Here is a 25400-nt window from a genome sequence, read left to right as displayed (position 1 = left end):
CCCTCTTTCCCTCTCTCTCCTAACAGGCCAAGATCCTCTCTGTAGTGGCCCTGTTGCAAGGGAGTTTTTTTTCCACCAGAGTCCAGCATTAGAGGTCTTCAAAAGAACCAGTTTATTTAAGGAAGACAGTGGACAGTCACATCTGTTTCATCACAGACTCAAAACTTTAAAAGCAGGTCTCCTCCTACTCAGGCGCTTTCTCTGATTGGAAGGGATTCCCTCCCCTCTGAGACCCCCCAGAGCCCAGCATTACAGGCCTTCAGGGAAGACACAAGCCCTTAGGAAAAAGCATCTTGTGTAGGGTTGCCATACATCTGGTTTTTCCTAAACATGCCCTTAAAATTTAACAGACTTAAAATGTCTGTTGAGACAGATTTTTAAAATGAGGCAAAATGTCCAGATTTTAAATAAAGGATAATTAAATAAAGCAAATAAATAAATAAATAAATAAATAAATAAATAAATAACTGAATATTGTTATTTTATTGCTGAAAGTTAGGAACACTGCTACTAGCAATATATCACAGCTTCTATAGCTTGCAAATAGTAGAGGTATTTAAAAAGAGAGTCGTCATAGAAATCCGTAGTGAAAAGTAGAGGTCGGCAAATGTGTCCTCTTTTTTGCTCTTCAAAACATGGCAACCCTAACACCAGATCTTGTGAAATGCAGGGAGGTTCCAGGGAGGGTGGATAACCAAACAATTACCCCCAAACAACCCTCATCTCCTCCCAAGGTGCCCACAAGCACCTATAGAGTTGAATGCCATAACAAAGTTTTATTCAACACTCTGTGCTGACACATTTGATTTTGAAGAAGTAAAATATCTGCCCACATTATGTGACATCACAACTACTTGGGTGGCCAAACTCAGCCCTCCCACTGTTTTGGGACTACATTTCCCATCATCCCTGACTACTGATTCTGTTAGCTAGGGATGGTGGGAGTTGTAGTCCCAAAACAGCTGGAGGTCCAGATTTGGCCACCACTGGTTTAAAGTCAAAAAGTGACGCCAGTTTTTACCTACAACATCCAATTTGAGTCCAAGGCCTATGAGACACTTGCCAGAAAAGGCTGCATCTCTGTCGAAATCTACAGATTCCGATTCAGCTGCTTGCCTCCAGAGACATAGACAGGATCCAAGTGGGATTCCCCATCTGAGCTGTGCTGCTGCTGAAGGGAGGAGTTGGGTGAGAATCCCCCTCCCAGAACCCACCCCTTCCCCTCCCTGCTACCTGTCTCTCACCAGGCTCCTTCTCCCAGGCCACGTCCAGAGGCTTCTCCAGGCTGTCATGCTCCACGCGGCACCGGAAGCGGTCCCTCTCCTCAGGGTCGATCTTGACACTGAGCAAGACATACCGTGTTTCTCCTTTTTTAAGACGTAGGCATAATATAAGACATAGCAGGATTTCTAAGCAATTGTGCGATATAAGCCATAACCCGAAAATAAGACATAGTGATAGACCCTTCCCCCCTCCCGCCAGCAAACTCCCCCCCCTAAAAATCTCTCCCCATTTTGCTGTCGCTCCAAAGACACGTATTTCTTTTAAAAGCTTGTAAAAATGCACCGAAGAGCCATAGCTGCTGGTTGCTGCAGACTCGTGATTTCCCCTCCCGTTCGATTTTTTTTTTTTTAGCTAGGCTGTGTGAGTGAAGAGGAGAAAAGTGGCATTTGCGGTGGGGAGGAGATGAAACAGGAGGAAGAAAAGAGGGGCGATTGAAGACGCTGCCTTCCCCTTTAGGGAGAGACTCTGTGTGCGCGTCTCTCTCTCTCTCTCTCTCCCCTGCGTGTCTCTCTCTCTCTCTCTCTCTCTCACACACACACACACACACACACACACAGAGCCCACCTCTCGCTTCCCCCCACCTTCCCCCCTTTTAAAAACCTTTTAAAAAGTGAGGATTCTTTTTCTTTCTATTGCTTGTCTGTAGAGCTGCCCCTTTAAGGATTTTTACTGGTACCGGGATCGCTGCCGGTGGCTTCTCGCTGTTTAGGAGCTGCTAAAAGTTAACATTTTGTGGGTAAGAGAAGCAGTTAGGACCAGCAGATTATCTCACCCCGCTTTCCTGCTGGCTCAATTGCTACAATTGCTACCATTTACCATTTTAATTGCTGCTCAACTGCCTTGTTTTCTACAGTATCTCTTATCAGCCGGTAGCCTCTTTGCTATCAGTGCTACAAAGTGCTACATTGTTGGAACTTTCGCTCTTAAGTCTTGGGCTGGCTGGTAGAGATCCTTATTTGCTATACGTACTGCATCACACAGATAGATTCCATTATACTGTACTGGTTTAAATTTAAGAAGCTCCAGTGTAGCAGATTGCTATTAAGTGAGTCCCCACCTGGGAGGAGAGAGAGAGAGAGAGCAGCCCTTCGGAGGAGCTCCCTCCCTCCCTCCCTCACGAACATCCCAGGGCCGGGGAGAGAGGGCTGGGCCAGGGACGCACACACTTCCCTTCCCTCAGACTCCCTCTCACGGAGTTTGGTGGTGGCTGTTGCCCGTCCTTTTCTTTCAGTCAAGAATCCTGCCCCGCAGGGAGCCAGGGAGCAAGAGGGGCACTGCTCCTGACGTAATAAAAACAAGACATTCCCTGAAAATAAGCCACCCAGTGTTTTTTTGAGGGAAAAAAGTTATAAGACGGTGTCTTAAAATGTGAGAAACACGGTATGAGGTCCATAAATGACCATATAGCATCTATTCAACACAAAAAACAGCGACAATTTGTTGTTGAAAAAAGACAGCTGGAAATATAAAGGGCCCCATTACCTTCAGTAGCTTAAGCCCTGACCGAATCCATAGATGAATTATGCAAAGCCTTGTTGATTCATTCCCAGAAGTTCATATCAATTGGACTATCATCAATACTGGGGCAGATCCGCACCATATATTTAAAGTACTTGCAACACCCCAGGGCACCTCCTTCTATTCCCGCTCAACCACTGAGATCACTTGCAAGAGTGTTGTTGGTCATTCCCCAAGTCGGTGAGGCTTGTTCAACAATAACCAGAAACCGAGCCTTCTGTGTCATCAGCCCAGACCCGTGGAACTCTCTGCCACTGGAGATTCAGCAAGTGTCAACTTTTTAGAAACCGTTGGAAAATTTTCTATTCCACTAGGCCTGTGCAGGCAATTAAGACTGCGTCCTTCCCCAATGTCTGTTTCAAACTACTTTTATACAGCTTTTATCGTCCGGCTTTATGTTTTTATTGCTGTAAACTGCTTTATATATATATATATATATATATATATATATATATATATATATATATATACACACACCCTGTTTCTCAAATTTTAAGACATACCCATAAAATAAGCCATAGCAGGATTTTTAAGCATTCAAGGAATATAAGACATACCCCGAAAATAAGACATAGTGATAGGCGCAGCAGCAATGCCGGCTGCAGCAGGAGGAGGAGGAAAAAAATAAGACATCCCTTGAAAATAAGCCATAGTGTGTTTTTTTGGAGAAAAACACACACACACACACACACACACACACACACACACACACATATATATATATACCGTGTTTCCCCCTTTTTAATACGTAGTCATAAAGTAAGCCAGGGCAGGATTTTTAAGCAGTTGTGAAATCTAAGACACCCCCTGAAAATAAGCCATACCTTGTTGCGTTCCTTTAGAGCGCAAGCGCTCGCCTGGCAGGGTAGAGTTACACGGAGGGATGCGGAGGAGGGAAAGCGCTCCCCCATCCCCCATCCCTGCCAGTTTCCATGTCCTGAGGCTGAGCGGCGGCGGGAGGCCCGCGGGTCCTTCCACGCCGCCGGGGCGACGGACGCCGGCGAGAGCGCTGCTGGCTCCTTCTGCGCCGACGGAGTGTCGTGGGCTGCATGGCCCAAAGCTGAGCGGCGGCGGGAGGCCCGCAGGTCCTTCCGCACCGCAGGGGCGACGGACGCCGGCGAGAGCGCTGCTGGCTCCTTCCGTGCCGATGGAGTGTCGTGGGCTGCATGGCCCAAAGCTGAGCAGTGGTGGGAGGTCCGCAGGTCCTTTCGCGCCACCGGGGTGACGGGCGGCGAGAGCACTGCTGGCCCCTTCCGCCAGATCAAGGAAGCGGCCTGCCGGGTCGGTGCCCAGCAGCGCCGCGCGGAGCACCAGATCGAGTAAGCGGCCTGCAGAGTCAGCGCCCAGCAGCGCCGCACGGAGCACCGCCTCCTCAATCCAGCTCGGGGCTGCTGGGCACTGACTTGATCTGGTGCTCCGCGCAGCGCTGCTGGGCACCGACCCGGCAGGCCGCTTCCTTCATCCGGCTGAAGGGGCCAGCAGTGCTCCCACTGCCATCCGTCATCCCGGCGGCGCGGAAGGACCCGCGGACCTCCCGCCGCCACTCAGCTTCGGGCCATGCAGCCCACGACGCTCCGGCGGCGCGGAAGGGACCAGCAGCGCTTCCGCCGGCGCCCTGGTGGCAGGGAAGGACCCGCGGACCTCCTGCCGCCGCTCAGCTTCGGGCCATGCAGGCCAACCAGACCCAGTAGGCCGCCTCCGGGATCTGGCAGCAGCAGGAGGCGGCTTGCTGCGTGTCCCGAGCCCTAAGCCAGCAGGACCCAGTAAGGAGGTACCGTACTTATAGTAACAATAAAAAAGACACCCCCCGAAAATAAGCCATAGGCTTATTTTCTTGAGTGAAATAAACATAAGACGGTGTCTTATAATGTGGGAAACACGGTAGTAGGTCCCGTCTGAGTTGGGGGCGACCAATCCTCGGAGGGTGCCCTCCTGCCAGACCTCCCCGTCCTTCACCCAGTTGGCATCAATCTCCTTGGGGTAGAAGCCGTGGATTTGGCAAACAAGGGTCTCCTGGCTGTCATAGTCTGCCTTCCTGGTCACCTTCACCACCGGAGCCTCTGCAAAAGGGACCACATTGTGGTTTACAGATAGACATCCACAACAGGAGCCTGAAGGAATCCTGTATTCTTTAAGAGCAGAAACCCAAGGGACAACCTAGGCCTGCCTCCCAGAGTGTCAGAATCTCCTCACATCTGCAGAAATTAAAAAGAACTGCAAATAAATGGGATTCCTCAATCACCCTTGGCATCTTCCCCAGTCAGTGTCTATGGAAACTGCCCCACCCCACCCCACCCCCTGCCCCCACCCCTCACCTGTCCTCAGCAGAGTCTCCTTCCCATAGTCCAGGTATCTCTGCAGCCACTCAATGCACTCCTCCTCCAGGTAGGCTTTCCGGTACTGGTTCTGTTCCTTGATAGGATCCCACTTCTCCTTGGTTACTTGGGCCTGCGCATTGGCTGCCGTCCAGGTGAGGGTCTCCTTGTCGAAGGCGATGAAGTCCCTCCCGTCGTATCCAAACTGCCAATACCCTCCTTTGCGCCCGTCTGAACTCAGATCACAGCCAAGCATCTCCTGCAGGGAGTAAAAACCTGGTGGGGGAACGAGATGTCAAGAGTTGTGTGTGAACAGGAGAGAGATGATTACTGCATTCATTTATTCAAGTTCTATACTGGCCTTCATCCAAAGACCACAGGGCGCTTTACAAGAGACCACCACCAAAATACATACCATAGATTCATCATCATCATCATCATCATCATCATCATCATCATCATCATAGCACACAGCCCCTCCCATTTTAAAAGAATATACTGTACTGTAGATTACTGAATTAGCCAAAGGCCTGGGAGAAGAGAAATGTTTTCACCTGGCGCCTAGAGACACGTGATGCTCAGTGAGACTTACTCCAAGTATATCCATGTATAATCAAACCTTGGTTTGCGACCACCCCGGGGAGTGACCGCTTCAGTTTCCGAACGCCATGGACCCGGAAGTGTTTACATCCGGGTTCCGCGGTGCTCGGAAGCGCAGAAGCGATCTGCGCAGTGCGTGCGTGCGCAGAAGTGCTCTATCAGTGCTTCACACGCGCGCAGAAGCGCACCATCAGTTTATGACTAATTCGGGGAGCGACCGGCTCCCCGGAACAGATTACGGTCGTAAACCGAGGTTCCACTGTATAGAATTGCAGCCCTGATTTCACTGAAATATATGAGTCTTCTTTTACTTACTCCTGTTTTGGATTATGATATTGGTGTTTGTTTGGGGTCGGGGTATGTGTGTTTTTTGCAGTTTCTTTTTCTTTTTCTCCATTTAAAAATACTGCTAGTTTATTTGACACTGCATATATTTCAAACTTTCTCATAACCTTACAAACCATAAAGTAACACATCATGTGATCCAATCTCATTAAAGGGAAGGTGTACATAATGTCCGCAACAATTTGAAAGGTTAAAATGTATACTTCAAGTATCCCAAACTGTGTTACCCACCCCAAACGCTACCCCCCCATGGGCCTCACTACATGTGTGTTCAATAAAATCGCCCCATACTGCATAGACATTATCGTTTTCCTTTTGGCCTGTTGCTACCTGCAGTTTCCATGTTAGCTTTTCCAACAAAGCTGTCTGCCAGACTGCTTCATGCCTCTTATCCTGTCACAAATTCTACTCATATTGATCCAGAGCAGATTCCGACATATAGTTAGCAGAGTAAAAACTTGTTTAGGGAAGTTTTTAATGTTTGATGTTTTATTGTGTTTTTAATATTCTGTTGAGAGCCTCCCAGAGTGGCTGGGGAAACCCAGCCAGATGGGTGGGGTTTAAATAATAAAATATATTATTATTATTATTATTATTATTATTATTATTATTATTATTATGCTGAATAATTTCCTTTAAACAGCCAAGGCCAGGGAGGCGTACACTTCAGACAACTGTAAGTCTGAGTATAGGCTGAATGAAAACCCTCGCTCTGGATTAACCTGCAGCTAACGTCTTCAGTTCAACTAATTCGCTTATTTAGTTTATGCAGGTAGCAATTTAAGATTTTAAGCTTTTCTCACCACTGCTGTATCACAGTCACCATCTTTCCCACACACACTATGTTACATCTTTGTTGCAGTTTCTAAATGCCAAATATACGTTGCTTTTCACTTTGAACCATCACACAACAGTTCCAGAATTGTTTTCATTCCCAAGAGTATGACACAAAATTTAGCACCCTGAGAATGTTAGGGGTTTTGTTTTCATTTGTTTTTGTTGCCAATCCCTGGCAAACTCTCTACAGTTGTACCTCAGCTCGCGAACGCCTTGGGAGTCAAACGTTCTGGCTCCCGAACCATCGAAACCCAGAAGTGATTGTTCCAGTTTTCAAACGTTCTTTTGGAAGCCGAACATCCGACAGGGTTTCCGCAGCTTCCGATTGGCTGCACCAGAAGCCGCGCTTTGGTTTCCGAACGTTTTGGAAGTCAAATAGACTTCTGGAACGGATTCTGTTTGACTTCCAAGGTACAACTGTAATCAGAAAGCAGCTGGGCCTCATTGAACAACACTCTGTTCCCCATCAGAACAAGATTCCTGCCCCAGCATGGGTTCTCAAGGAAAAAGCAATTTTCCTGCCTTTTCTTTTCGCCAGGGGTTTGCACAGTGACTGGCCCAATTGGTCAATTTCACAAATCAGGATGATGACCACTACAGTATCATATAACCGACCTTCAGCTCATTCCCAAGTGCCTTTTTGCAGAGTAAAACATATATCTTTTTAAGAAAGTGTAGGTATAGTGTAGGGACGCGGATGGCACTGTGGTCTAAACCACAGAGCCTAGGGCTTGCCGATCAGAAGGTCGGCAGTTTGAATCCCTGTGATAGGGTGAGCTCCCGTTGCTCAGTCCCTGCTCCTGCCAACCTAGCAGTTCGAAGGCACCTCAAAGTGCAAGTAGATAAATAGGGACCGCTCCAGTGGGAAGGTAAACGGCGTTTCCGTGTGCTGCTCTGGTTCGCCAGAAGTGGCTTTGTCATGCTAGCCACATGACCTGGAAGCTGTATGCCGGCTCTCTTGGCCAGTAAAGCAAGATGAGCGCCACAACCCCAGAGTCGTCTGTGACTGGACCTAATGGTCAGGGGTCCCTTTACCTTTAGGTACATATTGGAAGGTGAGAGAGAGGGACTTCTGCCCAAGTTGGAGACCATCCGACCCATCACCTCGCCCTTTTCGTATCAGCAGGCATCTCCCTTTGCCTCCTGAGCGCCAGAGAGATGAATATTGGGGATCTGTGCCTCTCCTGCCTTCCACTCACCTTCGCTCTGGTTAAAGCGATACTGCAGGGTTTCCAGGTTCAGCCCCAGCACATCCTCAGCACCCTGAAAGTGCTGCATGCTCTTCTCCCAGTAATAAGGATCCTGCTTTTTCGCCTTCCTTATCCAGGGGACGTGAGGCAGCGCCTTCTTGGTGTCACTGTCGTACTGAACGAATTGCTGGTCATCCACATACCCCACAGTAATGAACTGGGGCAGCCCCTGGCCAGGCTCAGATACGGCTGTGAAGAAGTAGCGCAGGGAGTGAGAGGTTGAGCCTGGAAAGGAAGAGAGAAGGGGCAGAGAGTTAGGGGTCCCGCAGATGAAGGCAACATCCCTATTGTATTACAGGCAGCAGCCCTAAATTAGGAAATCCAAAATTCAGCAGGGTTTGGGGGAGCTTATAGACCTGCCCTTAAACATAAGAGGAGGCAGAGCAGAGGGAGCCTGGAAAGGAACAGAAAAGTGGGGCAGAGTTATGGGTCCTGCAGCTGAGGGCTCTCTGTCAATCCTGCTGTCTTCCAGCAGCCCCCAAACAGAAGATCTTAGGTGTATATGGCAGTGGGTTTGTAGCAATGCCCCTTCCCAGAACCTATGCCCTGTAAAAACAAAACAAAACAAAACACCCGCTCTTTGATTTTATAGCTTACCTGTTGCCATTCCCCTATTGGAGGTATATTCCATGTTTATGGAAAAATTACAAATAAACTGGGAGAGAATTGGGGGATAGAGTGTAAAAATACAAAATTTGGGGAGAATCAGGAGCCATGGGAACAGAAAGTACGCGTGTTGTGGCATAAGGAGGGGAAGGGGGATAAATCTTTGGAGCTCCCAGAGGCTGCCTCAAAGGGAAGAAAAAAGAGAGGGCAGGCAAAGGTGCTCTGTAGAAGCACCTGGACACAACAACAACAACAACAACAACAACAACACACACACACACACACCTGGCCAGACCCCACAATCCATCTCTGTTTCCCTTGGATTGGCAACCGTCTAAAAGGCTCCGCACTGTCAAGTCTCTGCCCCAAAGGGATTGCAGTCCCAATGGGGGAAGGGGCATAAGTTGAATCCGCACCGAGACTCATGTTTTTAATTCCGGGACGCAACATATCCATCAATCACTATTCGAGATCCGCCAGGCGCGTTTTGCAACCGGCGCGGGTCCAACTGCGACCACACATGGAGATCTTGGGGTGCTAGGCTGGAGACTGACCCTAACCCTAACCCTAATCCCTACTGTACAACGACCCTGCGAGGTAGGTGAAGAGGCTGTGACTGACTCCAAGGTCACCCAGTGAGCTTCAGGATGGAGTGGAGGAATTTGAACCCCAGTCTCCCAGCTCCTCATCAGACACTCTAACCACTACACCCCACTGCCTTCCTAGAGTCCTTCTGCTACGGGGCAGCTGTATAAATTCAGTAAGTGAGGCTGAGGCAGCAATAACAACAGCAGCAGCAATGACAGTAAATTTATATGCTGCCCATCTGACTGGGTTGCCCCAGCCACTTTTGGCAGCTTATAAAACCACAGTAAAACATCAAACATTTAAAGCTTCCCTATACAGGACTGCCGTCTGATGTCTTCTAAAAGTCAGATAGTTGTTTATTTCCTTGACACCCTGCGGCAATGCCCCAGTCATTCCTCATCGTGGACAGAACTCCCCTGGGGAGTTCACGGCAGAGATGGGCTTTGAACCAGACTGTTCCATTTCAGAGTGATGGGTTTGAGCCCCACGGTGGGCAAAAGATTTATGCATTGCAGGGGGTTGGACTAGATGACCCTCGTGGTCCCTTCCCAACTCTATGATTCTGTGGAATAAATACCGTTAATAATCCATTACTCTCCAGCAAAGCTCCCTTTCCCATAAGTTATACCAGCACTGGGATAAAAGAAACAACATTGGGGAAGGGGATCACAACCACATAAAAAAAAGGACCAAACACAAGTAGGTAATATTCTTCTGTAAAGTGCAATATACCTTTTATCCCCCTCATCTCACAGACATCAGTAGGGTGGATGAATTGTAAAGGTAAAGGGTAAAGGGACCCCTGACCATTAGGTCCAGTTGCAGACGACTCTGGGGTTGCGGCACTCATCTCGCTTTACTGGCCGAGGGAGCCAGTGTACAGCTTCCGGGTCATGTGGCCAGCATGACTAAGCAGCTTCTGGCGAACCAGAGCAGCACACGGAAACGCCATTTACCTTCCCGCCGGAGCAGTACCTATTTATCTACTTGCACTTTGACGTGCTTTCAAACTGCTAGGTTGGCAGGAGCAGGGACCGAACAACGGGAGCTCACCCCGTCACGGGGATTCAAACCACCGACCTTCTGATCGGCAAGCCCTAGGCTCTGTGGTTTAACCCACAGCGCCACCTGCATCCCAGATGAATTGTACCTAACCTCAAAAACTCTCTTCCCACTCCAGGGACACCTGGAAGATGCGGACTATTTGGACCCCTTCCAGTCGGGATTCAGGCGCCATCATGGGACTTAAAACAGCCTTGGCCTGTGCTGCTCGATGATCTCTAGGGTGAAAGTAGCCAATACCATAGAACATCAGTCTTAAAGGATCTTCACTGGCTCCCAATACATTTCCGAGCACAATTCAAAGTGTTGCTGTGACCTTCAAAACCCTAAACGGCCTCAGCCCAATATACCTGAAAGAGCATCTCCACCCCCATCGTTCTGCCCGGACACTGAGGTCCAGCTCTGAGGGCCTTCTGGTGGTTCCCTCACTGCGAGAAGTGAGGCTACAGGGAACCAGGCAGAGGGCCTTCTTGGTAGTGGTGCCCACCCTGTAGAACGCCCTCCCATCAGATGTCAAGGAAATAAACAACTATCTGACTTTTAGAAGACTTCTGAAGGCAACTCTGGTTAGGGAAGGTTTTAATGTTTGATGTTTTATCATGTTTTTAATATTCTGTTGGGAGCCGCCCAGAGTGGCTGGCGTTGCCATATGTCCAGAATTTCCCAGACAAGCTACGAACATGAGTTTGACCAAACTGCGGGAGGCAGTGGAAGACAGGAGTGCCTGGCGTGCTCTGGTCCATGGGGTCACGAAGAGGCGGACACGACTAAACGACTAAACAACAACAACAAAGCCGGTATTCAGCATCCAGGTGGAAAATGCTGAAATGTCCCGGATGTATGACAGCTCATGCCAGAAGTGTAGATTTTGGTGAATTACATTTAAAATAGTTCAAAGAAAGCTCAACAGCTATGGCCAAAACAAAACAAAACACCTCAACAGATGTTCACTTTTTGAAATATGGCAACCCTAGTTTTACTATGGCTTTATCATTTGCTGGAAGCTGCCCCCAGTGGCTGGGGCAACTCTGGCTGAGTGGCATATTAATATTAATATTAATAATAATAATAATTGGTTCTGTTATCTCTTTCTATCAAAGTCATGCTGACGATAAAAGTAGGGCAGGAAGGAGCCTGGGTTTTCACTTCCTGTATCTCTTTTCTTTCTGGTGTGACGTTCTGTACCAAGCTTAGTGTTACGGTTTAGACTTCTAAAGTTATTGTAAGTTTAAGTTAAGTCTGCTGCAAATGCATTTCTTATGGCAGGGCCAATCCTGAATGTATTGGATTTGTGACCATTATGCTCATTTGCCTTCTGTAGAAGTAAAAGCTCTGCCGGATAAAATATCAATTGCCTCTGGTCTATTTCTGGGGAATCCTGCAACCTGTTTTAAGTTTTTACTCTGCTAACTATACGTTGGAGTTCTGCTCTGGGTCAATATTGAGTAGAATTCCATGACACCTGGAAGCAGCAAAACGTGCGAGGGGGCGGAACAAGCGAATTAATTTCCACGCCATGAATCCTGCCACCCTTGCAGGGCTGCCTTTTTTTGTGCGAGCCGAGTAAGGCCGCGGTCTCTGCCCCATGCGGCATACAGAGCGCACAAAATCCCTAGGGTGGGAGGCAAGGATATTTGCGAAGGGATCCAGATCCAATCCGGAGTCCGGACAGGGAACTTCCACCCCGCCCCTGGCAAAGGTGCTCTGCCCCCCAGTTTGGCCCCCTGAGATACTGACCAGCGCAGTCCAGGAGCAGCAGGTAGGCAGCCGCCCACAGGATATGGGGAGGCCAGCGCAGGAGGACCCCCATGAGATCATAGCTGGGTTTTTAAGAGCGGCTGAGGGTTAGATTAGAAGAGAGAAGGTAGAAAATAGAAGAGTAAAGACTCTCTCTCTCTCTCACACACACACACACACACAACACAAACCAGAGTCAACACGAAGCTGCAGGGAGACGGGACATGCGAGTCACTCTCCCCACCATTAATCCTGCCAACACCTTCAAGTTTTGTTTTGTTCTTTGCTTGAGCTACGAGCCAAGCAGTGAAGCGGTCCCTGCCCCGGACAGCATACAAAACAAGCCACAGTGGGAAGCAGATGTTTGGGAAGGGATCCGGATCCAATTCGGACCAGAAACTCCCAGTGCCCACGAAATTCAATTTATATAGAGGGCTGAGTGCCAATTATTTTCTCCCCCCGCCCCAGAGCGCAGTCCTTACCTGCGCAGTCCAGGAGCAGCAGGTGGGCAGCCGCCCACAGGATCAGGGGGGGCCAGCGGAGGAGGACCCCCATCTCCCCCCAAACGAAGCTCCTTTTTCCTCCTCTTCCTCTAGCCGCGTCCTTCTCCCTTCGGCGCTCTGAGACCCGCTCTCTGCCCCGCCTGCGGAACCATCAGCAGCGGGAGCCGGGATTGGGCGAGGGGATAATATTCCGCCAATCGGAAATCTGTGCGCAGATGGCGACAGCGGTCGCTGGGCAGACCTCGAGGCGCAAGTTTGGGAGCGAGACTGGCGAGGGAAAGAGAAGGTGATTGAAGCTCCTCGCTGGGAATAATAATAATATATTAATAATTTTACCGGTATTTATACCCCATCTCTCTGGCTGGGTTTCCCCAGCCACTCTGGGCAGGTTTCGATATATCTAAATATATATCTAAATACATAATTAAAACATCAAGCATTGAAAACCTCCCATAATACGAGCAAGGGAGAGAGAGAAAAAACTCCATATATATTTCCTCCATATTTATATACAAGTTTATTCGCCTCTCTCGCGTTGCTTCTCCTCCTCTACTAAATACGAACTACGTGTACACGCAGCTGCTCCTTTTTTTTCTCTTTTTTTTTGCGGGTTTTTCTGGCGGTTTTTGTCTCGCAGCGCCCTCTAGCGGCCAAAACCCGAAGTCGAAACTCTCCTTTCTTTATACTCAGCTGATTTCCCAGAAATGGTTCTTTCATAACTGACTTTAAAAAAAACAACCTCAGAGAGGTACATCTCTTGCCCTGAGAAACCACTTCCAGGCTGCTTCTAGACTACTTCTCTCCCCGCCCTTTTTTTGACAGCTGCTCATCGGGACACCTTTTTAGGAATCGATGAGTTTTTAGAAACCTGCGATCCAATAAATAAATTCCGTGTCCTTTCAATTCAAGTCTTACTTTGTGTGGGAAGTATGTGGGGTTTTTTAAAATGTTTTAAGTTCGGCTGTTAATAAAATCTCCTTTTATTATTCCCTAATTATCACGGGTTGTTATTATTATTGTTGGTTTTCATTACTTTTGAAGGTTTTAAATTCTTGTTTTCAACAACCTTCCCCCCGATAATTTCTTTGTTTAATCCTTTTTGCAAACTGCTACGAGGTTTGCTTGTCGGCTTGTCTTTACGATCTAGTGCAGGGGTGTCAAACTCAAATTCATCGGGGGCCGCATCAGCAGTTTGGTCACCCTCAAAGGGCCGGTTGTATCTGTAGGACTATGTGTCCACTCTTTATTATCATAAATTATTGTCACTGCATTCAATTATTACTGTTTTTTTGTAATAATGTCAGTAATAACTAGCTCTGAAAGCAGAAACATAGTCAGAATAATGGCAAGTAGATATTCAAATGTACAATTATTGTACAATTTATTGAAAAATGATTTTTGGTAACTGCACTGGGTGGTGGAGGCTCGCTAGGGTTTCATGCAGGAGCTTTGCAGAGCTACTGGTACCTGGAGATGCTGGGGTCCTTCTACATGCAGCTCCACGCGGCGCTGCTGGGTGCTTTGTCTGTGCTTCAGCAGCAGCAGCAGCAGCAGCCGTTTCCAGGCGCCGAGCCGTGGCAGGAGGAGGACGATTCAAAGTGCTACAGAGCACTGCTGCGTCCCAGAGGCTCGGCACTCTCCGTGCGGCGCTGCTGGGCGCTGACCCGGCAAGCTGCCTCCTCCTTCTCCTGCTGTGGCTCGGGGCGCTCCACGCAGCGCTGCTCCCGCCGCCTTTCTACCACCCCAGGCCCCAGCTGTTTGTCGGCGCTTTGTCGGCGCGGCGCTTCAGCAGCAAGGTCCCGCTGCTGGGTCCCGCTGGCTGGGGCGCTCGGCGGGCCACATGACGAGGTCTGGCGGGCCGGATTTGGCCCCCGGGCCTTGTGTTTGACACCCGTGATCTAGTGGAATACTCTCCCTCGGGAGGTGGTAAACTCTCCTTGGAGGTTTTTAAACTGAGCTTAGATGGCCATCTGTCACGGATGCTTTATTTGAAATTCCTGTATTGCAGGAAGTTGGGACTAAATGACCCATTTATGGTTAGGATAGTCCTGTAAGTCAACCCTGAACTTGCTGGCAGAACCTAGATGATTAAGTCTATGAATGCAGGCTTAGAAAACAAAGTGACAATTGGAGGGAGGGTGGAATACAGGCAGATTCTGATGTCTTTCACTTATGTGGGGTGGGGATACCTTTGCAGGTGCTTTAAAGGGGTTAAGCATATATATCTTGTGTTGCAAGTGGCATTTATAATTACACTGGTACACCTTGGTTCTCAAACTTAATCCATGCCGCAAGTCCCTTCCAAAACCACAGTGTTCCAAAACCAAGGCATGCTTTCCCATAGAAAGTAATGCAAAATGGATTAATCTGTTCCAGACATTTTTAAACAACCCCTAAAACAGCAATTTAGCGTGAATTTTACTATCTAGCGAGACAATTGATCCATAAAATGTAAGCAATAAACAGGGTAAAGGTAAAGGTAAAGGGACCCCTGACCATTAGGTCCAGTCGTGACCAACTCTGGGGTTGCGGCGCTCATCTCGCTTTACTGGCCGAGGGAGCCGGCGTACAGCTTCCAGGTCGTGTGGCCAGCATGACGAAGCTGCTTCTGGCGAAGCAGAGCAGCACACAGAAACGCCGTTTACCTTCCCACCAGAGTGGTACCTATTTATCTATTTGCACTTTGAGGTGCTTTCAAACTGCTAGGTTGGCAGGAGCTGGGACCGAGCAATGGGAGCTCACCCCATCGCGGGGATTCGAACTGCAGACCTTCTGATCGGCAAGCCCTAGGCTCTGTGGTTTAACCCACAGAGCCACCCGCATCCCAATAAACAATGTACTGAGCTATAAAATAAATAAGCCATTATTGTAGATGACAAAAATTAAATTTATTATTTTTCCTTACCTACACTGATGATAGACATTGTTTGGAGGAGGGGCTTTTATCCATTTCCGCAGTCACACAATCAATCAATCAGTAGCTGAACTCGGTTCCACACAGTCCCAAAAACAAATTAAACGAAAAAAGAAAATTAAGAGTGTCCAAATATCAGATGGCGAGAGGTGGCAGAGCCCAATAGGCTGCAATCCCATACACATTTTTACCTAGGAGTAAGTCCCGTTCTGTTCAGCGTGGAGTTGCAAAAGTTTGCTGTGATACCTAATTATATATACACTCTACAGCAGGTGGGAGGTGGTGGAAACTCCTTCAATGGAGGTTTTAAAACAGAGGTCAGGCAGATTCTTTAACTGCAATTCCCGCACTGCTGGGATTAGACTAGATGACCAGCGGGGTCCCTTCCATCTCTATGGTTCCCAAACTTTGTTTCCTCCCATGATCCACTTGAAAATGCCTGAGGGTCTTAGGGGACCATATTATTATTATTATTATTATTATTATTATTATTATTATTATTATTATTATTAATCTGTCGGTTGTAGGCTGTAGCAATTGTAATGCACTGTGAAGTTTTAATTGCATTTATTAAAAACAACAACCAGGCATGCCATGATAAACCTGGATGAGGTTTGCAGACCAATTTCGGAAACCCAATTCTACAGGTTGCAGAGGGAGAATGTGTGTTGAATTGCAGCAAGGAATTTGCACTGCACTAGTTTCTTGGCTCACTAATTGACAAGGCTAAATTCTTGGGAACTAGAGTCCCAGTGTTTCAGAGAGATATGTTTTGTTTTGTTTTTAAAAAAATTATTATTATTATTCCATTTATCTCCTGCCTTTCCTGCAAGAAGCTAGAGTCTGCGCCCCACTTCCTCCCCCAGTTTTATCCTCCTAACAACCTTGCAGTGAGACCACATAACACCAGTCCTGAAAGACCTACATTGGCTCCCAGGACGTTTCCAAGCACAATTCAAAGTGTTGGTGCTGAACTTTAAAGCCCTAAACGGCCTTGGCCCAGTATACCTGAAGGAGCGTCTCCACCCCTATCGTTCAGCCTGGACACTGAGGTCAAGCTACGAGGGCGGGGGGGGGGGAAGAGTCCCGAAGCTCTGCCATCCTCACAGACGCTGGGCTTTTGGCTACACTGGTTGGTGGTGGGTCTTCAGGGTTTTAAGGCAGAGCACCTATCGAAGTCCTACCTAGAGATACCAGGATTGAACCCAGAACCCTCTGCATGCAATGCAAGTACTCTGTTGCTGAACCACGACCTATCCTCTTATAACTTAAGGTGACAATCGGACTTTTGGAGATTTTTATTTATGCACTGAGAAGTTACATTTATCTACATTTAAAAAATCAATAAATCACAGTGCAATGTGAGAAAAGAAGTGGAAACGCCGTAAAATTAAAAAAAGCAGTTCATCATGAATGAAACTCAATAACTATTATCTTAAAGAAGAATCACGGTTCGTGGGGGGGGGGGCAAATTGGAGCCTGGCTGCCATATTTAGTCCAGTACAGTGGTACCTCTGGTTACGCACGCTTCTGGTTGCGCACGCTGTGGGTTATGAGCTCCACTAACCTGGACGTTGCTGCTCCTGGTTGCGAACTTTGCCCCGGGATGTGAGCAAAAATCGTGTGCTGGAGGCACGTGTGGTGGGAAACACCATTAGCGAAATCGCGCCTCAGGATAAGAACGGTTTCTGATTACGAACAGACCTCCGGAACGGATTCAGTTTGTAACCAGAGATACCACTGTATCCTGTTCTCACTGTGTCCAGCCAAATGGCCCAAGGGGAAGCCAACAACCAGGAGCTGAGCACAACAGCCGCACCCTCCCCACTTGCGATTCCCGTCGGCTGGTATTCAGAGGCACCTGTAGGCTGCCATGGCTGGTATCCACTGCAGAAGTCCGGTCTCTAATCTTTATGAGCTATAGCAGCCATTAAATGGCTGCTGTATAGGTGAATATTCCCCACTCCCTGAAACAGTAGGAATTGCAGAGAGAAGCCTGTGGGGTTTAGCTTCTGTTAAGCAAGAGAAACACAGGGGTGTCACTCTAGACATTGTTTATTTACAGAAATACAAGGAGACCAATCTGGAAACAAGGCTACCCCAAATCCTATGCTGTTTTGACCAACTCCAGCTAAGCGCTTTCAGCCCCTGGTGATTTTGGAAAAACGCCCACCTCGTGTCTTGTCCTTCCTCCCCAAAAAAATCCGAAGCGGGGGCACATTCCAAAGGCTGGTGCCGTCAAGGGACATCCGGGCCATTTTGCTAAGACTCTTAACAGCCCATCAGGTTACTTCACAATCCTAACCACACCTATTCAATCCAGTTAAAACTGAGGCACTGTTGATGGTTGGTTCCCTAGAGCAGATGGCTAGAAGGTCGCCTGCTCTTGATGGGGTTACACGTCCTCTGAAGGAGCAGGTTCGTAGTTTGGGGGGTACTCCTGGATCCTTTGCTGTCGCTCAAGGCTCAGGTGGCTTCAGTGGCCCAGGGTGCTTTCCATCAGCTTGAGCTGGTGGCCCAGCTACGCCCCTATCTGGACAGAGATAGCCTAGCTACTGTTGTCTATGTTCTGGTAACCTCAGGGTTAGATTACTGCAATGTGTTATACATAGGGCTGCCTCTGCAGACTGTTTGGAAACTTCAGCTAGTGCAGATTTCAGCGGCTTACTGAAGCAAGACGCTTTGAGCATATTACATCGATCCTGTTCCGACTACACTGGCTACCAATTAGTTTCCGGGCCCAATTCAAAGGCTGGTTTTGACCTATAAAGCCTTAAATGGCTCAGGACCGCAATACCTCAAGGACTACCTCTTTTCCTTTGAACCTAACCAGACCCTGAGATCATCATCTGAGGCCCTCCTTGGTGTGCCTCCTCCTCAAGAGGTCAGGAGGGTGGCAACACAAGAACAGGGCCTTCTCTGCAGTGGCTCCCTGTCTGTGGAATGCTCTCCCCAGGGAAGTTCACCTGGCACCTTTATTATACACCTTTAGGTGCCATGCAAAAACGTTTCTTTTTAACCAGGCCTTTGGCTGACCTGATCGACATCCTGTACCCTTTTAAAATGCGGCTCTTTTTGTGTGTGCATGCGTGTGCTATTGGGTTATTGTTTTTACTTTGATTTTATATATTGTGATCTTTTATGTGAACCACCCTAAAACCTCTGGGTATAGGGCGGTATATAAATTCAATAAATAATAATAATACTCAAGACGTAAGCCTCACATAGCTCCTCCTCCTGGAGTCCATTTTTACTGTTTTATGGGAGCAAACTTCTCTGATGTGAAGCGAGGGCAGCATTTTGACTGAAACACTTTCCATGTGCTTTTAGGGATTCTCCCCAATGTGAATTCTTTGATGGGAAGTGAGTTGCTCGCACCGACTAAACTGCTTCCCGCAGGCCAGACATTTATAAGGCTTCTCTCCCGTGTGGATCCGCCTGTGCCGAAGGAGGTGCGACGTGTTACGAAAGCTTTTCCCGCACTCGGAGCATTTGTACGGCCTCTCCCCCGTGTGAGTTCTCTGATGGGAAGTGAGGTTTATCCTCCGGCCAAACTTCTTCCCGCACTCGGAGCATTTGTACGGCTTCTCCCCCGTGTGGACCCTCTGGTGCAGAGTGAGGTCCGACTTGGCCGTGAAGTTCATTCCGCAGTCGAAGCAACTGTACGGCTTCTCCCCCGTGTGGATTCTCTGATGTCTCATAAGGCTGGATTTGACGCAGAAACTCATGCTGCAGTCTGAGCATTTGTACGGCTTCTCCCCTGTGTGGGTTTTCTGGTGGTACGCCAGGCTCGTGCTCGAACTGAAGCTCTTCCCACACTCCAGGCATATGTACGGCTTCTCCCCGGTGTGGATTCTCTGATGTCTTATAAGGTGTGTGCTCCAGTTGAAGCTCTTACGACACTCTGTGCATTTGTAAGGTTTCTCCCCTCTGTGTATTATCTGATGTCTAATCAGATTCGTGCTCCAATTGAAGCTCTTTCCACACTCCAGACACCTATATGGCTTCTCCCCGGTGTGAGTTCGCTGGTGTCCCTCCAGGTTTAATTCACTACTGAAGGTGCTCTCACATATAGGGCAATTATACTCTCTCTTCCCACTGTCTTTCTCATTTTGAACTGGGATCATAGACGAATCCCCATTATGATCACCCCACCAATTTCCCTCCTCTGTCTCTGAGCAATTTTGAGCTCCAGCTTTCTCGGGCATCTCCAGACGCTCGCCTCTTTTTGCCGATACTTCCCGAGGTTCCACCTCATCCTCGCTCTCCTGCCTATCGTCACCTGTGATAATTAAGGGAAGGAAAAGTGTATTTAAGTGAGTGATGGAACCTTCAGGTCAAGGAACAAAAATGCCCTGCTACAGAGAATGTCTGAAAACCGGTTCTAATCTAACCAATGGCTCTTTCCCCAACCAGAAGGACACAAGAATCTTATGCCTTGGGATCAGGGCAAAGGCCCATCTAGTCCAGCATCCTGTTCTCAAGGTGCTTAACACGCTCCCAGTCTGTTTCTGAGCACAATTCAAAGTGTTGGTGCTGACCTTTAAAAAAAAAAAGTTCTCAAAGCCGTCAAGCTGGAATCAATTAGCAAATCTGAGATTCAGTAGAGACTGGGAGTGGCTACCGGTAGCTCAAAACAGGAAGTTGCTATCACTTTTATTTCACTGTGCAGAAGGGGATCTCTTGCAGACTGATTAGACCTTGTAATTCACCTTGTAAATAATCTCTAGGTAGACTTGGGGCAGATCCATGCCTGAAACCTTGGACAGATACTGCCACTTTTCTCAGTACAGTGGTGCCTCGCTAGACGAATTTAATTCGTTCCACGGGTCTTTTCTTATAACGAAAAAATTCGTCTAGCGAATCCCATAGGAATGCATTGAATTTTTTTTAATTTTTTTTGCCCATAGGAACGCATTAATTGAATTTCAATGCATTCCCATGGGAAACCGCGATTCGCTAGACGAAAATGAATTCGTCTAGCGAGGCAACCTCCACTAGAAAAAAAACCTTTCGTTAAGCGAAAATTTCGTTAAGCAGGGCATTCGTTAAGCAAGGCACCACTATACTGAGAAAAACGGACCACTTGGTAAGCTTCCTAGGCTCTTATTCGAGCAGTTTGTCGCATAGAACAATGAGGACTAGAACCTTTTAAGGAAGCTCAGGGGTAGAGAGTCTGCTTTGCATGCAAGACATACAAGGCAACTTTCCAACTTCCTATGTGTAGCAGCCAGTTGATGAAAAAAGATAAAAACTCAGCAAAACAATACAAACCCAAAGAGTTCAGGAAAAATCTGACCTTACCCATCACGCTTGTTTCCTCTTTCTTCTCTGGATAAAACTCCCCATCGAGGTGCCGCTGGGAATTTTGGAACAAAGTTTCCTCTTTCCTGGGGAAAGTCACTGCCGCCTCCAGGTGCCGCCCCGACACCTGAAATGTCAGCAGGTAAGAAGGTAAGAAGAGTCTGGACGCTGGATCAGGCCCAAGGCCCATCTAACCCAGCCTCTCACAGTGGCCAACCCAATAGTCCTGCTAAATCCGCCAACATTCTCTCCAGCTGCAATTCCCAGAAGCATTTAAGGATACTGAGAGAGTGTCTTGGGAAAGTGATGGGTATCTTTTCTTTTCTTTTTTAAGGAGCATAAACATATTTCACCAAGAGATGGCCGTGATCACCCCCAATATTTGACATTCGTTTTCCATTAGTGGTTCTCAAACTTTTTTCTCCAGGCCAAATAAAAATTTGCTTGCACCACACCCTTTTTTTTTTTAATTGATACATTGGGAAACAAAGAGAAACAATTCCTAGCAGTGCTTGTTTTATAACACAGGGCACAAATACTTTGTGATGATGGGACATCCAGAACGTATAAAAATAATGCAGCTACATAAGAACAGGAATCATTCATTCCCGAAATATAATTCTAAATGAGTCTCTTACACATGCCTCTCCCTTTGCTTTTGTTTTATTATGTATTTTATGCTTTCCTGTATTTTTATGTTGTGAACCACCCTGTGCTCTTCAGATGAAGGATGGTGTACAAATTTAATTAAATCATCATCATCATCATCCAGCTTTCCAGAGCTTGTTTGCCCTACAGAGGTTCTGGATGCCAACTCCCACTCTGCCTCCTTTTTTGTCACGACGGCAGGGGCTGATGGGAGCTGGAACGCAACACCTGCCCTAGACTGTAAGAAAACCTCTCCCCAAATGCCCTTGCATTTTCCCCCAAGAAGGCTGGGAAAATATTGTCCAGGTGACTTCCCTCAAAAGAGAACGGACTTGCATCTGGAAACGATGCAGCAAGAAGACAAGAGTGGGGGGTCTGGATCCAACACTGCGTTTGACAGATGGGCGAAGCCACCCACTTGTCAATCACCCGATGTCACATAACCCATCTCTGTCTGTGCCGTCCACCACACTTCCACCAGCTGATTGGTCCACCTGCCTCCTTACCTACATCAGGTGTTGAGCAGGTGGGTGCCGTTTGACCAAAAACAACAACAACAACTTATTTATACCTCGCCCATCTGGCTCGGTTTCCCCAGCCACTCTGGGCGGTTCCCAACAGAATTAAAAGCACAACAGAACATCAAACATTAAAAACTTCCCTAAACAGGACTGCCTTCAGGTGTCTTCTAAAAACCAGATAGTTGTTTATTTCCTTGACCTCTGATGGGAGGGCGTTCCACAGGGCAGGCGCTACCACCGAGAAGGCCCTCTGCCTGGTTCCCTGTGACTTCACTTCTCGCAGGGAGGGAACCGTCAGAAGGCCCTCGGAGCTGGACCTCAGTGTCTGGGCTGAACGGTGGGGGCGGAGACGCTCTTCAGGTATACTGGGCCGAGGCCGCAGCAGGCTAAATGGGAAGGCCTATTGGTCCTAGCTAAGTTCGCACCACTTGCTTTAGGAATGACTCAACCCTTAGGAACCTCCAGGATGAAACCCTCTTACCTCTTCCTGCCTGTCATCCTCTGCCTGGCCCCGGAGAAAACCTTCTGCCAGGGCCACTGCCTCAGCACTGGTCTCTGGACAACCATCTCTGACCCAGTTCTCCATTTCCGGGGGCAGGACAGCCAGGAACTGCTCCAGGATCACCAGGTCCAAGATCTGGGTCTTGTTGTGCCTCTCCGGCTTCAGCCACTGATGGCAAAGGTGGCGGAGTTGGCTGCAGACCTTTCTTGGTCCCTCAGACTCCTGATAGCAGAAATGCCTGAACCTCCAGCAACATACATCCAATCCAAGGGCTTTTTGGTCCGGCATCTTCTGCAGGCTCCTTTCCCGGAATTGCCCTCTGCTCCCAGACTGGGTGGCAGGGCAGCTTAATTCCAGATCAGGGCTGGCAAAGTCCTGTTCTTCCATCCGCAATCTAGCACGGCACCCGGTGAGAACAGAAGGATCTTATTTGCTCTGTTGACGCTTTCTCACTGTATGAATTTTCAAAGTAGGGTTCAAGTCCAGCAAAGGTGAGCAAGGTCCTTCTGAGAGTAACTAGGACGTCCACCCAATGGGAAGGTATTTCCAGCAAAATGGATTTGTAGCTAGCAACTCGGGTTTCTTCTTCTGTAAAAATAAAGACAGGTAAAACACCAAAATTCAGAGGGACACAATATATGTGTTTGTGCGGGGAGGGGAAGCAGGAGCTCTTCCTACGCTTAAGGGGCACAGATCAAAACCTTTAATCTCATTCACAGGTACGTACAATGTCAAACACAGCAATTCTAGCAGTGCCCCATTCCTAACAATTTGTGTGTTTTATTGCGGTTTTCAGATTTTAACAGGGTTTTTAATAGAAAAAAATACTTCACTGACCATAAAGAAACATAGGATATACAAAAATAAACGTCTTTACTGTACCTTTTGATTAAATGGCTCACACCCAGAGCTATCTATGCTTTTCAACACTCTCCATATGCAGCTGTTTCCACACATTATAAAAGCAAATGATCCTTTCTTAACTCCAGCTATTCCTGATTCTTTCTACAGAGCAGGTTAAGACACTCCATTGATATATTTGCGGTTTTGTTTTTCTTTAACATACAGTAGTTGCTAATTAAATCAGGCTTGGCTGCTTCTAGATTTTCCTAATCATACAACCATAGCGTTGGAAGGGACCCCAGGGTCATCTAGTCTAACCCCCTGCAATGCAGGGGTCTCAGCTAAAGCACCCATGGCAGATGGCCATCCAACCTCTGCTTACAAACCTCCAAGGAAGGAGAGTCCACAACCTCCTGAGGGAGACCGTTCCACAGTTGAACAGCTCTTATATCTAGCATAATTATATCTAGTATAACCGGTTTACAGGTACTCTCCCAGGCTTGCACCCACATTCAAATGGAACAATAGTCCCAAACTCTAACCCCAGGAATATGCCGCCCCCTTTTCCTGGATTAGCAAAGAGAACTGCATTCACACATTACACTTGTCGATTTGTGCAGCTCTCGAGCATTTTTGCTACCAGGAGGCTGAGGGACCACAAGAGGTTTGCAGAGACAGGCAACCCATCTTCGGAGAGGCAACATCACATTGCGTTCAACGAGCACATTATCCGTGCTTGCAACCGCAATTAGGGCCAATCCGACACGGGTACGGTCGTTCACACAAACGCTTGGTCACGTCAGCCGAGGCAGCCTGGACCCGTGTTCAGCGTAACGTGCGGGCGAGCCTTTTGCATGCCTGGGTGCACAAAACTGTAAAATCGTTGAGCGCAGCATGTGAACATTCCTGCAAAACAGGAGGTGCATTTGGGTGCTAGTCAGCAGCCCCACCCCGAAATTCAGGTGCCTCCTCTGCCTTTTGTTTTCTCCGAGCCGCTGCTCCAGCCTCGCTTCCTTTCCCTGCTCGGCCGCGCACCCGCAAGGCGCTCCGCACTCCCGCCGGACCCTCCGGAGGCCGCCGCGGGGGGGGGGGGAATCAAACTCCGCTTTCCCCAGGGAGGGGGAAAGGAGGGGCACCGGAAGTGGACGTTCCCCTCGTTGGCTCGACCCTTCCGGGAAGCCCTTCTAAAAACCGGGACTCGCTCGCTTTAACCCTTTGGTTGCAAGAGCGCTGAAGATGCGCTCTTTCTTTCTTTCTTTCTCTTTTTCTTTCTGTTTCACTGAAAGGGGAGGGAATGAATCTCCTTCCTTGGAGGTTTTTAAACAGAGGTTGGATGGCCACCTGTCGGGGATGCTTTTGCTGAGATTTCTGCATCGCAGGGGGTTGGACTGGATGACCCCTGGAGGTCCCTTCCAACTCTAGCTCTGCCAGTGCAGCTTTCTCCCGATTAAAGTGCCGAGGGTTTGAGGACCGGGACATTCGCAGGGAAACCAAAATTCTTGTTTACTATTGTATTACCAACCTTACTGTACACTTGTGAAACATGGAAACATTGTGAAACATTGCAATCTCCAGCTCCTTGAAATAGTTCATCAACTGGTGTCTCCAAAATTTTTTACATATGACATGGGAAGACAGGCGAAATAATGTCAGTGCACCAGAAGAAGCAAAGATCACCTGTGTCGAAGCAATGATTCTTCAACATCAACTTCGTTGGACTGGTCATGTTGTGCGGATGCCTGATGATCGTCTTCCAAAGCAACTACTCTATTCCGAACTTAAAAATGTAAAGCGTAATGCTGGTGGTCAACAAAAGAAGTTCAAAGACTCTCTCAAGGAAAATCTTAAAAAATGTAGTATAAACACAGACAACTAGGAAACACAGGCCTGCGAGCGCTCCAGTTGGAGAACAGCCTTTACCAAAGGTGTCATGGGCTTTGAAGACGCTCGAATGCAGGACGCAAGGGAGAAACGTGCTAAGAGGAAGGCATGCTTGGCAACAGGCCTGTCCTAGCCATAGAGG

The 25400-nt window shown here is 48.0% G+C and overlaps 2 protein-coding genes across 4 annotated transcripts in view; both read right to left on the bottom strand.

Moving 5' to 3' along the window:
* LOC118080190 (uncharacterized) overlaps nt 1–12771 on the bottom strand; it is a 51717-nt gene extending 38946 nt beyond the window's left edge. Inside the window, exons 1-5 of the mRNA XM_088662520.1 lie at nt 12625–12771; nt 8099–8374; nt 5118–5393; nt 4687–4862; nt 1245–1356 (exon numbers count right to left, since the gene is read on the bottom strand). Of these exons, the coding sequence (XP_088518646.1) occupies nt 1245–1356; nt 4687–4862; nt 5118–5393; nt 8099–8374; nt 12625–12697 (913 nt within the window). The 5' untranslated portion in view covers nt 12698–12771. The remainder of the gene's footprint in view (nt 1–1244; nt 1357–4686; nt 4863–5117; nt 5394–8098; nt 8375–12624) is intronic.
* Nucleotides 12772–17596: 4825 nt separating this feature from the next.
* Nucleotides 17597–24489, bottom strand: LOC118081278 (uncharacterized). 3 transcript variants are annotated; one of them, XM_088664077.1, is made up of 4 exons: nt 24328–24489; nt 22514–23122; nt 20864–20990; nt 17597–19841 (listed from the first exon to the last, which is right to left on the bottom strand). In XM_088664077.1, exons 2-4 carry the CDS (start codon nt 22919–22921, stop codon nt 18886–18888), a joined length of 1491 nt encoding a protein of 496 aa, XP_088520203.1. In that variant the 5' UTR covers nt 22922–23122; nt 24328–24489; the 3' UTR covers nt 17597–18885. The 3 variants fall into 3 exon arrangements, with proteins under 3 accessions (XP_088520203.1, XP_088520205.1, XP_088520204.1); XM_088664079.1 differs by having other exon boundaries at nt 24413–24463; XM_088664078.1 differs by having other exon boundaries at nt 23417–24355.
* Between the last annotated feature and the right edge of the window lie 911 nt (nt 24490–25400).

The sequence above is a fragment of the Zootoca vivipara genome, chromosome 2 (assembly GCF_965207765.1).
Source record: "Zootoca vivipara chromosome 2, rZooViv2.hap1.1, whole genome shotgun sequence".
In the NCBI taxonomy this organism is placed as follows: domain Eukaryota; kingdom Metazoa; phylum Chordata; class Lepidosauria; order Squamata; family Lacertidae; genus Zootoca; species Zootoca vivipara.
Note: the sequence above shows the minus strand (reverse complement) of the source record. Positions and strands in the feature narration are given on the sequence as shown.